Here is a 16,080-nt window from a genome sequence, read left to right on the forward strand (position 1 = left end):
AAATGAATTATACCCAAGAAATGAATGAATTAGATTAAGACACATTAAAAAGAAAATAGATTTTTCCCTGACCAGCCTAATTAGTGGAACTTAGTTCCGTATGAACTGCATGTGTATAGATTTTTGCAGCACGTCCAATTCCCTTTCTTTCTTCCTAAACTGCATCTCACAGCCTTCAATTTGCTCTGCCTCCTGCCTTTAAAGGCCCCTATTCTCTCCTAATTTTTCTAACAGCCAGGCAAGAGGCAGAGCACATAAACTGCCAGCCAGCATGGGGCAAACCAGCCACATGATCTTGTGTCTTCCACCTCTCTACCCTGTGGGATTGTTCATAACTCTGTTTTATGCTCCAACATTTCTCACAAAGCTTTGTAGGACTTTGTGCATATAATATCTGCTTCTCTGATCTCTACAACTGAATTTGGCCAATGGGTTTCAAAATGAGCTGACAGATAATGCAAATCCTTTTTCCTTGGCATTTGATGCAGTTGGTGAGATGTTGCTTTAGAAGTTGTCTGCATCATTTACACCAACAACCTCATTCAAGAAACACCACTTTTTTTTTCCTTTTCTTTTTCTTTTTTATCACAGACACCCCAGACATATTCCTCAGGACAAGAACTCTCTCTTCTCATAAAAAAGAAATACCTGTGCCATGAGCTACAAGCACAAGAGCAAGTGGCATGAGACCACACACGTAGAATCATAGAATCATAGAATCATAGAATCATAGAATCATAGAATCATAGAATCATAGAATCATAGAATCATAGAATCATAGAATCATAGAATGGTTTGGGCTGGAGGGGGCTCTTAAGATCCTGTAGTTCCAGTTCCCCTGCTTTATGCAGGGACACTTCCCACTAGACCAGGTTGCTCAAAGCCCTATACAGCCTGGTGCTGAATGCCTCCAAGGAGGGGGCATCCACAGCCTCTCCAGGCAACCTGTTCCAGTGTCTCACCACCCTCACAGTAAATAATTTCTTCCTAATATCTAGTCTAAATCTACCCTCTTCCAGTTTAGAATCATTTCCCCTCATCCTGTTGCTACATGCCCTTATAAAAAGTCCCTCCTCAGCTTTCCCATGGGCCCCCTTTAGGTACTGGAAGGCTGCTCTAAGGTCCCCCAGGAGCCATCTCTTCTCCAGGCTGAAGAGCCCCAGCTCTCTCAGCCTGTCCCTGTGAGAAAAGTGCTCCAGCTCTCAGATCATCTTTGTGGCCGTCCTCTGAACCTTCTCCAATGGTTCAATGTCCTTCTTGTGCTGGGGACTCCAGAACTGAATGCAGTAATCCAGGGTGCACTGTCCCTGTTGCCTACAAAGGTGTTAAATAGCTCTGGTCTCTGAGGACTGCTACCAGTCTCCACTTTTACACTAAGCCATTGACCACAACTCTCTGAGTGTGACTATCCAGCCAATTTCTTATCTATTTTTCTCCAATATGCTGACCAGGATGTCATGCATGTCAGTCTCAAATGCTTTGCACAAGTCCAAGAATATGACATCAGTTGGTTGTCCTTTACACACATTTCCACACTCTATTTCTTTTTTAAATACGGGTATGACAACCAACTGCTGTATGTAGAAAGAACACTGGAAGAAGACAAAGATATTTGGTCTCACAGATGTACCTTTTTTTATTAAACCAAATGCATGATATATACAAAAACTACTAGATGCCTCTCCTTTTTCCACATGTCTCCTTTTTAGCTAAAACCAGGAGGAAGGGAATGAAGCTAACAGGTGACACTAGTCATTGTTAGCTTCGTTAGGACACTAGGGGACACTAGTGCAGGAAGGCTCCTTTGTAGTCCTGATAGATTCAGCAGAGCTGCTGGCTGTGACATTCAAAGCAGCATCAAAACTTGTGATAAATTGTGCATAAACACAAATTAAAGAGGCAGAATAGGGAGCCATGTCTGCAAACAGCTGAAGCAGCATAGAACTCAAGCAGCCCACAGCAAAAGGTTTATTGCTAGAAGTCCTTCTGCTGAGCACTGGCAAATTTTGGAAGCTTCTTAATTTCCCTTTTGGAAGAGAACTTGGCAGTACAAAACAAGTATCTTCTCAGTGCACAATGGCTGTTTTCAAGTCCTGTTGCCCTTTTTCCTTAAGCAGGAATGATAACAAGAAGTGCTCGTGCTACTCGGTTCATCTGAGGCTTCAGACCAAGTGTCGCTCCTCTCTCCAGAAAAATGTTTCCATCTGCCTCCTGCCAGGGATCTGCACAACTTGTGAGCCAGCCTCAGCACTCAGTGTCTCTGCAAGAGTGACTGATGGCAGCTTCCTCTCTGACCACACAACCCTTCACTTCTGCCGCTGGCAACAATGAATGAGACCCGGCACAGCACATCAAACCTTCCAGGAGGATGCATAGTAGGTATAGAAACATGGTGTCACTGGGTTTTGTTTGCATTATTAGCAGTTAAAGTTCATAAGGAGACTGAGATTACACCTTTACTATGTAACTGCACAAAATTAACAAGAGTGTTTGCCTGTTAATCCAGACTCAATTGCTATAAAAAATCATCTCAGCCAAGACAGAAGTATTTCAAAGTTTATGAGTCTTAGGGTAAAATCTAACGCAGGCTGCAGGCTGCAGCCTGGCCATTTTGGGGAGGATGACACAGGAAATCACTCATTCACTGACAGTTCCACAAATCACTCAGAAAGAGAGGCAAATGAATCCTCCTTCCAGGGACTGAGGGAGATTTATAGCAAGTTTCAGAGCAAAGTATCATGGAATATATCCTTTAGCATAACACTCATGGTGTTCAGAGGAAGTTTGTCCCAGGATGATTGATCTTTAAAGAGGAGTTCATGGTGATGTGTGGTTTGGCTTTCTCGGGTGATGCTGTAATTAATTTCATGGGAATATAATAAAGGAAGATAGTTGTTTACCATGTTTAGATTTACAAAATGTACAGAGGTGCATAAATACAACAAAGACTAAGCTTCTCAGTTGCTCACATACACTTTTCCAGTGAAGAGAAATACAAGAGGTTAGAATGGTTATAGAGAGCCCCTACAGCACTAGCTCTACAGATCAATGCATCCACCCCTCTTCTTCCACTGCAAACAAGCCTACACATTCCAGCTGCCACAGTATCTTCTGTACCTTTCTGCACTAGATTCCTAACAACCACTCCTAGATGGGATCATCTGTATATTCCTTCCCTCACCTCACTGCAAGAGGATGCTACGACATGTCATTTTCCTCTTCTTTCCTGTTCTCGCAGTCAATGCACATCTCCTCCCAAGTGCTTCAGAAGAAGTAAACTGACAGTTTTTTTTGCTTCTCTGCTAGCATAGGCCTCCCCTTCTGTAAAACACTGAACCATGACACCTGACATGCAGCGCTGCCCACCACTCACACTCTTCTCTCTCCATCCACTAGTGCCTTGGAAGGTCTGTAAGAGGGGTCACCACTCACTCAGATGGGTTGGAAGTGTTACTGTGCCAGATGGCAAGACACAGCAATGTCATCTTACACAGCATTTAAATCAATTACAGAATTGTCTCACAGAGTCAGTATGTTCTTTTAAATATGAAAGGGAGGCGGCACTGAACTGGAGATCCCGTTCCTAGCCTTGGAACTGATAACCTAAAGGAAGGACAGTTTGTAACCAGTCATTCCTTTAAAATGTCCATAAGCTGCCATATGTGTGTACACACAATCATTACATACATGCAAACATGTCTGTATGTATTTACATACAGTTTTCTTCCACTCTTATGCTTTAATCCAGAATTAAATGTTCTGTATTAACCTTGAAACCAAAACGGTTAAATAAAATATTAAAAATAAAGAGATAATCTGATTATAAAATTCAGGACTTGAGAAGGGACAAAGAGAGCCTTCAGTCAGAGAAATATACTAAAAAGATGCAAAATCAGCAGTTCTTTTAAACCCAAAAGGTTAGTCTCGAAACATCATTATTTCTTGAGATAATTAGTTTGCAGAATTCATTGTTGAGGAAAGTACTGAGACTTCTGTACATTGCTCTAGAGTTAGATTTCTTAAATTAAGCTCATTTCCTTACCCCCACCCTCCCACCTCCGTAAACATCAGCTCATTATTTTAAAAATGAACAGTGAATAAGAAAGAGGCAATTTGAGATGAGGCACTTCAGAAATTGACTGTGATGGTTGTTTAAAGAATAAATCAGTACATGCCTCTCCTTTTACTCTTCCTTAAGCATTTGCTCTTGTTTTTTTTCTGATTTTTCTGATTTTTCCTTGATGTCTGATCCTAATAAAACCTCAAAGCTCTCCTTAGGAAGCAGGGAGCAAAAGGAAAAGAAAGCCATAAAGAGAGCAAGAGTTTCAGGTGCCTCCTACCTGGCTTTCGATAGCTTTCATGCTCCATTGCTATTCAAAGCACCTCATTTGTTGAGAAATACAGCTTTAGACTTTCTAGTTATTACTAATAACTGCTTTTACACAATGCTGATATTTCCATTAAACTCAGAAAAATCATCAGTTCATTGATAGCATCCAGTTCTTCCCCCAGGAAAGACACAGGCTACAGACACAGGAGGGAATTAGGGCTTGTCATGAGTATCTGTGGTGCCTGTAATTAGCCATTTTCCAGCCCTGCAATGACTGCATTAAACTAGATCTGCCAAAAATTTCCACTAAATTTATACTAGTATCCTATTACTCTTAATTAGCATAATTCTTGCAAATATATACAATAAAATATATATCTAATGTGACTTGGTCTTTTGCAAGGCACACTCCCTGACTGAAACATTTAGTCCTGAAAAAGAAACATCACCACATGATATCATGAATGTAGGAAAATGGTGATCATGAAACCTCAATGGAAAGCTAAGATGCATTCAAAGAGAAAGTAATTCTAGATTCATACATGAAATATTTATTTCGTTTATATGCATTTCATGCGGAAATATAGAATCAGTCTGAGCCAATTGGTTTCAGAAGGTCATCCAGTGCTAAAAGCAAGGTTTACACTGAATTCAAACCAGGTTACTGAACACTTCATCAAGCTGTGTCCTAAAACCTCCAAGTATCAAGATTCGCAACCTCACTGGCACCAGTTCACTGCTTAATTACCTTGATAGTGAAGAAAGCTTTCCTGACGTCAAGTTGGCCATGATGACAATTCATACTGTGTAAAAATACAATCTACCATTTCCGTTTATAATTGCCTTTTCTTATCCCAGCATACATCATTTCAATGAGCACAGCTCCTTCTTCTCAGTAAGCAACTTGTCGGTGCTAAATATCTGCTGTTAGGTGCCTTCAAAGTTTTTTCCTCTCTTTCTGCTTCTCCTTGCATGGCAAGTGCTCCAAGCCCTGATCATCTCGGTGGCCCTTCACTGAGCTCACTTGAATTCAATGAAGCCTTGAAAGAATCCAAAACTGGAAACAGTATTGTGGAGATGGTCTAAGGCATGCCAAGCAAAGGGGAAGTTCAATTTCCTTGATCTACAGTCTGAGCTCCTCTTGTTGAGCTATTAGTCTTCATTGTATTGCACCGATCAAGGATGATCTTGGGCTTATTCAATCTTTGTCCTGTTTGCTGAGCCCGTTATCACAGGAGCCACCTAACATCCAAGAGCTGAATGAGTAAACCAGAAGTGCAAGATTTTCTGCTGAATTTTCCAGCCTATTCTCACTTCACACAAGCTGAAAAGCAACTTCCTAGTCAGGACACTGCTTCTTCACACCATACACACAACCTGTTAGGGTAGCAGAACTGTGATGATGATGGGAGTCCTTCATAGTCTTCGTCTGTTTCCTGTGTATCTGAACTACAGATGAGTCAACCTAACAAAATCACCAGTTCTGTCATAACTTTACTACAGTGTTCTAATTATTAATCTTTTTACATAAGAAATTGTTCATTATATAAGTTTCAATTAGAAGATGAGGCCAGACATAGATACAGCCAGTCCGCCAGCCAAGGTGGATACTTGTAACCAGACACGAATGTAGGAAGAAGCTCTAATTCAATGAGAAAGTGGGTTTCTCCATCTAAAATGTGACAAACCAATTGTGCAAAGTGAACTAGGTATTTTCAGTTCTCATTCATTTTACAAGTATAATATTGAACCTTCCTTTCCTAACATGCCAACTCTGTAATGAAACTAAGACAAAAAGAGAAGCAAGCTTACTTCACCCAAGGTGTTTAAGTATCAATATATGCACTCTGCATCTCTCTTCTATAAAAATATTTAAAAAAATATTTACAGAATGTTTCAGTACTGTTTTTTTTTTCTACTAAAGTCAAAAGAGGGAAAAGTACTAGGATTTTGTCCAGCAAAAGCTTCAATTTCTAAAAGGATTGCAAGAATGGAATTTGAAGTCAAGCCTCTGAATCTTAATTTCTGAATTGCATTTCAGTGCATTGCCAACCCAGTGGAACCTCCCCCAGTGTATCCCAGAATTTCCCACACATTTTTGCTGGCAGGCACTTGATGCTCATGAGCATGCAGCCTGTCTGCTGTGATTGCCTGAAGAGAGCAGCCCTTGACTTATAAGCCATAAGAAAACAGAGTATATACATACACCATAATGTATTCTGTTTCACCCAGCATTACTCACTTAGGAACATAAAATATCTCTATGAACACTTTATAAGGAAAGCTCAGACATTTCGCTTCATTCTACATCCAAGTAGAATATATTCACCAATGAAAAGTGGTTCTTGCACAATTTTACAGCTGATGTATACATTCTCCATCAAATCTTGCAGCTCCAGCTCAACACTTCTGAGAAACAGCCTCACTGTGCAACCATCACTGTCTGCATTCATAGTTCTCTACTGGGGCTAGTAGCATATAATTTCAGCAGAAATAATGTGGAGAAATACACAGTGGTTTTAAAAATCAGAATTGGTGCTTATTTATGGTATTATCTGCAGCTCTTCCATCTAAGTACCCATACAGATTGCACATACTCCCACAGAGATGGAAATTAATAATATGTGAAATACCTGTGGAGCTTGAGCGTCACAGTTCCATAAACAGTAGCAAAGCCCAGAAGACGAACCCATCTTAGGAGAACACAGCGAAATACACTTGGCTCAAAATACAAAATGACAACCTATAGAACAGAAAGATAGAGAAGATAGAGAGAGCTTCAGTACTGCTTTAATTAAAAATAAAAAAAACAAAACAACAACAACAACAAAAAAACCCTTCGATAAAATGCAGAATAGTTGCAAAACAGGACAGCAGACATATTTCAGTTTGTACTGCTGTATATTTAGATTTTCTAGTAAAGTGACGAGATGATCACACCAACCAGCTGGCACAGTTCTAGGCACCAGCTCCTTTTGAAGAGAGCTGGCAAAAACCCCGTGACAGACTGTGAAGTGACAACACTTTTTTAAATGCAGTTCCACCGGCTTTTCTTAACCGAGTGAAAACAAGTAACCAGAGATGGTGAGAGAACAGACAAGGACATTTTCCTTGAGCTATTCCAATAATAGGCAGCTGGCCTAATTCTGGTTTGGTGGACTCTAATTACTAGGTTACACTCCAAAGTTCCTCCTTCTAATAAACCTAGCAAAAAGTGAGCTGCTCATTTTAGTTTCTCAACCACTCTGTCAAAAATGATTGCTGCTCTCTGTCCCAAGCACCAATATCTCAATATCATATTTGACTTTTTCACATCCTTCCCCATATGTTTCCACTATGCTACACCAAATCTGTCTATACATCACCACTTTCTGAATAAAAATATCATTTTTGCTCACTTATGGATTTCTCCAATTGCAACAACAGAAAGATCCAACTGACTGAATTATTTCTATTTCACATCCCTCTGGCTCCCGCTGGATGCTCCTGCTCTTCCCTCAGTGTTCCAATCACTCCTTCCTTCTTCCAAACTCATTGCTGCATTCTTCTTAAGTACTTCACTAATTTCTGGATCGCTTTTGTTTGTTTTCTTATTTTTGTTTCTTTGCTTTGTTTCTGGTTTTTTGTTTTCCTTTTCACTGTCTGCCAGGCTGCTGTCCACCTGCTTCTTAGGCTCCTCCTGGACAACCCATTTCTGTTCTTCTTTCAGTGCTGCTCTGGACATCTTCCAGATCAAAGATCTTTCAGTTGTGCCTGGAACTTATGTTTGTGCACATGTGACACTGTCTGTTCTCTGTTCTCCTTTCAACTCATTTGGATGCTACAAAAGTTTTCAATGTAGTAATTCAAGAGATGGGTATAAAGATCTGTCACATTATGAATTCAGCCTCACTGCTGAAAATCTCATGTAACACAGCTGTAGTGTCTGGATGCGATCCAAAAGCTCTAGAGCTGCTTATGAACTGGAAGAAGACAGTGGAGAGACAGATTGCCTTCCTCCTTATCTACCTTATATACATGAGGATGTCAGAAACATGACACCAGTTGGTCAGGCATCATGCACTTAAGAGCATTTTATCAAGTAAAATTCCACACAAATCTAACACAGGGCTGCTCGAATGGTGGGCTGAGGCACAATCTGAACAGGAGCACAGTTCTGCTGGTTCCAGCAGATATTGTCCTTCATGGGATGATCCCATGTTCCTTTCCATTCTCCTGGCCTTATCAGGAGCCTGCAGATATTGCTTGGTCCAGCAAAGCTAGAACTAGTGCATCCCACCTGTCAAACTAGAGCCTGATAAAACAACTCTATGCACTGGAGTACAAATTAATTGAGTAATCTTGATCCAGGGAAAGAAAGCACTGAAACTTCCTAGGCCATCTGCCACAGCTTCATTTAGAGTCAGTACATTCTAGCACTAGAGGTGATATTGTGCCTACTGGCAGCAGCATGACATTATTTTCCTAAGTAAATGCTTTTCCGTGTGGGAATTCAAGCCCAGGATACTGGCCAAAAGCCCGGGACTGTGTCCTTTGGGTGACACAGATACACTTAGGAAAGCGAGGGCAAAAACGGCAGACATGGGTTGAGACTGAGAGAGATTAGAAGAAGCTGCTGTGCTTTGCAACAGCGTTGGTTTGTTGTCTGCTTGTTTCTTTTTACAGCAGAATCAAGCTATTTCTTTAAAAAAGATGGCTTGTTGAATCAAAGCACTGTGCAGAATTTCTTCTATGCTTTTCACTGCTACTGAACATGTTTCAAGGCAGACACTTTCTGGGAATCTGACAAATACTGCGTGCAGCAAAAGGTTCACTTCTCCTTGATAGATCAGATGGAAAAATAAAATGCATCTAGACATCCATGAACATGGCCTGTGGAAACAGAGAATCCAGCAAGAAGTTGCTCAGAAACACCTGAATTTTAGTAATGACATTTAATATAGACAAAGTCTGTAGCATTTGCCTCCCCTCCAAGGTTTGCCAGGGGGTAGAAACCATACCAGTTCATACCAGTTCATCTTCCATTCTTCAAAACTAGAAAAATAATATCCAAAAATACAGGCAAAATACTCATTTCAATGTTGATCTGAAAGCAGAAATTTTCAGGTGGTTGAGATGGGAAGGCCTGAACACTTTCCAGGCACGCAATTTTCTGAACAAGGGCAACAGCTCTCACTGCCATGAAATCTGACACAGCAATTTTATCTGCAGTTGCCTGTTGAAATATTAACTGCTTGTGTCTAGAAAACCTCATCGATTCGCAGTGAACCATTTGTCTGAACAGCTGAGACTTTTGGCTAGCTATCAACCAAGAAAGCACCGCTTCAAATGCAGCCCAGTGGCAGCTGGCATGTGGCAGCTGGCTATGAAGGCTGTAGAGGCAAACTGTTGGTAAAAAAATGTTCTCATTTCTTCATTTCAGTGTAGGCAGCTCTGTGCTACTCCTTTGCCCAGTGGTCAGGTACGTTATGGAAGCTGTCAAAGACTTGGTCCAAGCCTGACAAAATACCTGAATCTTCTGAAAATTTCTCCCTATGTTTACACAGAGGACAATAGTTGCAATGCTCTTCAGGCTGTCATCATCCATTTCTGCCTACTCTTCTGTACGCTACATGTGGTTTGTGATCGACCAAGAATTACTGCACTTATTGTCCTTGCTTACTTAGGCTTTCCAGAAGGCTATTCTAAGAATATGCCATTCCCATTTCCAACAGGGGTCAATGGGATGTTCAGCTGACTACTGTCAGCATTAAATCTCTTACAGTCACAGTAAGCTGCAGGGGCAAAATCTGTGAATTGAATAAACTTTAATCAGAGCCAAGGGGCTAAAATGAAAGCTCAGTACACCAAAAACCATGCTCACATTTTTTATTTTAGTGGAATCACGTTCTTTTAAATGTGTCTTGTGAAACATGTGGCTGCTGTTCTCTATCCATTGGTTCTTCTAGCTAAAGCAAACGAACAAATAAATGTAAAAGAAAAGACCTGGTTTTAATTCATATCATCCTCTCCTACCTTCTGATAACCAAAACTCCCATTCTGTAGTGTTCTTTTCTAGAGACAAGCCTTCCCTATACTGACAGCAATATGTAACAACAGCCTGATGAGCTCCAAGCTAGGTGTGTAGGATGAGCACAGGATTCACCCACATATGCATGTTGCTATCAACAGCAGAGAAAATCCCTCTGCAGTTCTAACAGACTACTCTGCCCACTGAAAATCTGACAGTAAGCCATTTTCCCTTTTTTTCTTTATAATGTATTAGACTATGACAGCAGCATAATGCCCACAAAAAAAAAAAAAAAAAAGTGCAGTGATTTTGCCAGTAGATGCCACAAAACTTATTTATGACATGTAAGGAAATGTGTTAAACTCTGTTTCACCAGCTCTTAAGGTCTATTTAAATACTACCTACCAGTCACTGTTCATTAAGGAACAAAGGTTTGGGGAAAAATATCTGGAAACCAGAAGGGTAGTCAGACAGTGCTTGATTGCAGTAATGGTTACTGCAGAGGTACATGAGGCTTCGTAAAGCAATGTAAATGCATTTACAAGTTTGCTTTAAACCTCCACATGTTTTGAGCTATTTTTACCCTTGCCAGAGCATTGTCCCAATAGCCACTGTTACCACTTGTGGAGTTAAGAGACGAAAAGACTTTATAAGGTCACTAGCTAATAGTCAAGTACACTTAGACCTGGAGAGTTATGGACATGGAAGAGTGCCTTAGCTTGCTGGCACAGCAATTGGGCTGGCATGACAGACACATACAGTGTCTAAAAACAATGACTAAAATAGGGGCATCATCCTTACAAAAAAAGAAAAAAGAAAAAAAAAAAGAAAAAAAAAAGGAAAAAAAAGAAAATCCTTGAGTTTTATAGCTTTTATGTTATTCTCTTGAAAGAAATATAGTATTTTTGCTTAGCCCATGATGAGATTAATTTTGCCTCTATCCAGGGCACCAGATCCAGGAACCATTCCCCAAGGTGCACTGACTGGGATTTAGTTTGCCTAAGTCAGGCATATAACCTCTGCCTAAGCTGTAGATGACAAGTACATCAATCTAATCAATGTGCAAGTTCCATAGATAACCCATGGATAAAAGGTGATATGTTTGAGAAGTTCAGGACTTCAGTTTCCTGGTCATAATCTTGGCTGAAAGGCTTTGAATACTCATCTCCACAGACTAGAAAATTACTTAAACATTTATTTTAGAAAAGCTGCTTTACTATATGTCAGTTAGTAAACTACATTAGGAGGACTGAAGCTATTTAAGAGAACTTGATTTTTACTCCTGTTCTTAAAGCATGAAAGTATCATGGACAGATCAAAAAGTCACTTTTCTTTCGAAGTCATCAAATTTCTATCATTCACATTGAGAAAGAATATGCAATAGTACAATATATCAAAAGACCAGAAGTCACAGAACAAGTATATTTAAAAATATGAGGAAACAAAGCCTAAATCTAAATATTAAACATTTTGAGTAGGCTTTTAGCTCCAAAACCCCAGAGAGGCCAGTTAATCCTTCAGCTCTTCTTCATCATATCAGACACATGGAAATGAGTTTCCATGTTAGATACTTAGAAATGAGGTACAGAGCTTTGAACATGAGCAACAGCATCATCCAGTTATGGATCCAAGGCAAAAGTCGCCTATTTAGAGAAGCTGGAAAAGTATTTTTTCTTTCTCATTTTCAAATAACTAAATTACTCTTACAACTGTGTGCAGCTAAGCCAAAAATCTTTACGGGAAAACTATGTACTTTTTTTAAATTTAACTTCAGAATTTGCAGTACTCCAAACAGTTCAATACAGGATGTGATACAGACATTTAAGATAATGCCCTCTGGGCTAATTCAATTAACAAGCATCTAGGAGGAACTGTGTAGAGATCTATCCGATCTGTTCCACTGCCCAGCACCATCTGCCCTAGCCTGACTGCAGTAGCCTATTTCAGGCTGTCCCTAGGCAGTTCTGCCCTACAATGAGACAGCAGATGCTCCATCCAGGCGCTCTTTCTGGTTCTGCCAACTCCTTCCACCCCCTCTCCTGGCCTTGGACACACAGCTTCTCTTCTTAGGATCCTGCCATGTCTTTCAGATGGGCACTCTGCGTTCTTCTGCCATATCTGAATGGGTTTTTTTTCTAACATAAAATAACCTCCACGTAACCTACTATATCAAGTTACCTATTAATGCTTCAGTTCAAATACTGAGGAGGGCTTTACTGCAAGTGACACTGTTTGCAATGTTTGATAAGCTTGTCATCCAAACTCAGAATAGTCTGGCACTATGCTTTCTAGAAAAGGGACCAAACCACTTGTATGTGGGCACACTGCCATTGCTAACAGATGGGCATGAATGAAGGCATTCATGAGCCTGTGCACACTATGGGCATCACATACCACTGCTCAAACCATGATTCACTGCTCAGCATCTGCTTAAGTACTGGGGAATGCACAACTCGCCATCCAATCCTGTGCTACCAACAAATACTTCTGGAGCAATTGCACACGGCATTTTAGCAGGATGAAAACAGCTGTACATATTCTTAGACCCTTTATGCAAGTACACTTCCTTCCAATTGTATTCCATTTTTTAAACCACATGTACTTCCCAAGCCATAATATTTTACTCTAAAGGGTCTACAGACACACAGAATGGTAAAATTCTGTTATCCTTGCAAATCTCACAGTTTTAAAGCAGAATTGTTCTGGTTCATTAGCTCAGTGTCTCTATTAAGCACATGATTGCTGCAAGAAAACACAATAACAACTCAGGTTTTATTCTGAATTGGAATGGAATCAATTAATCAGTACAAAGAGTTGCAAACTCTGCTTCTGGGATAATGCACTACAGAGAAGATGCACATCAAAGCCAAAATCCTTATGGCTACATAATATGTTTTGGTTTTCATAAAAAAAAAGTTCTTCCTAGCTGCCTACACTAAGTCCAGATTGAAAGTGCCCACTGAAATCCTCTTTTCCCTGCTGCTATACTTTCAAGAGTAGACATGATTTTTCCATTTTCTGCCTCAAAACATATACTAAACCTTTGGCTGCATTTCAGCAGAGGCATGTCTTGCCTGCAAAACCTTTTGGAAATCCATGATGCAGTATAAATGCATAGCCACCAGCACAAGTGTAAAATGCAACAACAGACTTCTAGAACTTGAGTCATCAAAATGCTATGCTATCAATAAGTTTTATTATACTTTGGATTCATCCTCATTAGGCAGGAACAGAAGATCTCTACAGCTTTTTATGGAACATATTTTTTACAGTGGAGTTCATTTAGCTTCCTGAGAGATTTATCTGGTGATTACATAAACTAAACCTTCAAGCTAATTCTGGTTTGACACAAGATTGCATACTTACAATGCCTTCTTACAGAGATATCTTCAAGCATTTTCCCTCTTTTTCCCCCTGTTTGTAAGCCAAATCTCAGCTAACGCTGGACAGGACACCTCTGAATAGCTTATTCTGAGAAAAATTAATGGTCATATGAACACCAAGATGCTGTTATGTCCTTTCTCCAATTGGAAGAGAAAAAGTGATGTTTCACAGATGCTACCAGATCTGAAGATATCTATTCATATGTAACCTGAAATTTCAATGGAACTGGCCTGGTGAGAACCAAGAAGTTGCTCATTTAGCAAGTACAGTCTCTCAGTCTAAGGGGCTACACACACCAAGCGATATGAAAAGCACAATAAAAATATTTGATGAACAAGTTCTCAGCTGCATCTGTTTTTCAAAACCACCATTTTTGCCAGTGACAATGAAGAGCCCATATTCCACACTCATAACAATTTGTACTAGTGGAAGTGACCCACTGTGGCTATTACCGCTCCTTAATGCATCACCCACAGCCCTACTGTCTTCATATCCAGTACTTGGTTTCCACCAACATTCAGCAAGTATTGATGAATGTCAAGGGGTGCAACTTTTTCTGTATGGAGGAATTCAATTTCACACCTGTGCTTCCTCCGCACTTCCATGTCAGACGCCATTTTGTCAGACTGCCCCTCTGCTGCCATCTGTCACACAGCAACAAAAAGTAATGGAATCCTGGTAGGAAGGTTCCACCCCACCTGCCATATCACCACCATCTGCCGCTGATGTCATGGGCTAGTGTAATAAAACAGAAGGCATTACGTTCAGAGAAGCCTTTGTGGATAATTCTCAGGGAATACAAACAGAAATTGGCTTTGCTGACTCAGTGGGTCTTCTTATCCATCTACACTGATGTGCCAGTTTTTAATCTGTATTTGGTATGTATCTATCCCTCACAATCACTTACATTGCTTTGCCTTAACATTCCATAGTACAGTTATCCCAACAGTCACCTGAACAGCCTCAGAAATCAGACCCTGAAGGCATGAGAGCTGGCAGATCTCAGCAGTTCAGAGGCTGAGCTGGCCAGATATGGGCTTGGCCAGAGGTCAGAAATGTCAGCTGAGATCAACACACAACCAGTGAAGGTTTAAAATCCATTTAAATCAGATTTTTAAAAACACAAACAACAACCTTGTCTGAACATGTCAAGTGCTCCAGAATACACCTGGCTAACAGTACACTGTTCTTCATTATTTCTGTAGGTTGTCAGTTGCAGCCCCTCAGAACAAAATTAATGTACTGTACCTTAATGCATTGTAACTGAGCTGATTTTGCAGGTATTTAGGAACTTGCCAGGAAGTTAGAAGCTTCAGATATCACTAAAAGGAAACCATTCAAATAAGTATCTGGCTTTCTACCTACAGGAAGAGCTGTATGGGTTAAGAGCAGAGTGGAAAACTTGCAAGTTCTGCACTCCTTTATTCAAGGTTTCTTCTTCCTGAGACTCACACGTAGAGATCTTGGATTTCTAGTCAAATACTGAAATATATGTGAAAATGTAGGTTTTCACAAAAATAAAGGGTCAGGTTTTGAGCTCAGATTATTAAAGACACTCTGTTGGCAGCAACACGAAGAGCAAAAATAAGCACATGGGACTGTTATAAGAGAAATGATACACAGGTAGGAGCAGAGGCTCCAGCCACGTTCACCCTATGGACAAGAGAAGAAGCACAAGTAAAGTGTAGAGGAGAAGCTCCTCTGACTCCTTTGACATTCAATACCTCTATGTTTATGCTTTTGCATTACATTAAGAAATATATAATTCGAAGTAAATAGGACTAATTTCATCAGAATGCTTTATCTAGGGAACAGGTATGCATACATATTTCAAAAACGGTTCATGCTGGTTCAGAATTACAGAAGTTGAAAATGAAGGGAAGTTCTAAAGGCAAAATGATTTTCTAACCAAACGTTTTGCTTCCTCCACCATTTAATTTTCACAATCCAACATTTTCTTCCATCTCTTCATGTGGGTAAGTAACAGTGATCAATGAATGTCCCAGTTTACCTACTTCACAGGTGAAAAAAAAAAATAGAAAATGTTGGTATTGGCTGCACTGCTACAGGCTTTTCTTAACAAAGGTCTGCTCACCCAAGAAGCAGAAAGAGAATCATCTCAAGGAGCTGAAACGTCTCAAATGAAAAAGACAGGCATCAGTTCAGCACAGTCATTTCCAAATACCTGACACATCAGGTTAAGCAGCGTTAAGAGCACACTAGTTTCATTTAATGAATAAAGATATGCACTATGCAATACAATAGTATAGTAGAAACAAGGAAAATCTACTGATTAATTTTAAGACTCTGTGATTTGAAGAAAAAGGAACTTTTAAAAACCATAACGGTATGAGAG

At 40.0% G+C, this 16,080-nt stretch overlaps 1 protein-coding gene across 1 annotated transcript in view; it reads right to left on the reverse strand.

Moving 5' to 3' along the window:
* GPR158 (G protein-coupled receptor 158) overlaps window positions 1-16,080 on the reverse strand; it is a 165,006-nt gene that overhangs the window by 40,233 nt on the left and 108,693 nt on the right. The window contains exon 6 of the mRNA XM_015853313.2: window positions 6,964-7,073. Coding sequence (XP_015708799.1) covers window positions 6,964-7,073 — 110 coding nt within the window. The remainder of the gene's footprint in view (window positions 1-6,963; window positions 7,074-16,080) is intronic.

This window comes from Coturnix japonica, chromosome 2 (genome assembly GCF_001577835.2).
Source record: "Coturnix japonica isolate 7356 chromosome 2, Coturnix japonica 2.1, whole genome shotgun sequence".
Classification (NCBI taxonomy): Eukaryota; Metazoa; Chordata; class Aves; order Galliformes; family Phasianidae; genus Coturnix; species Coturnix japonica.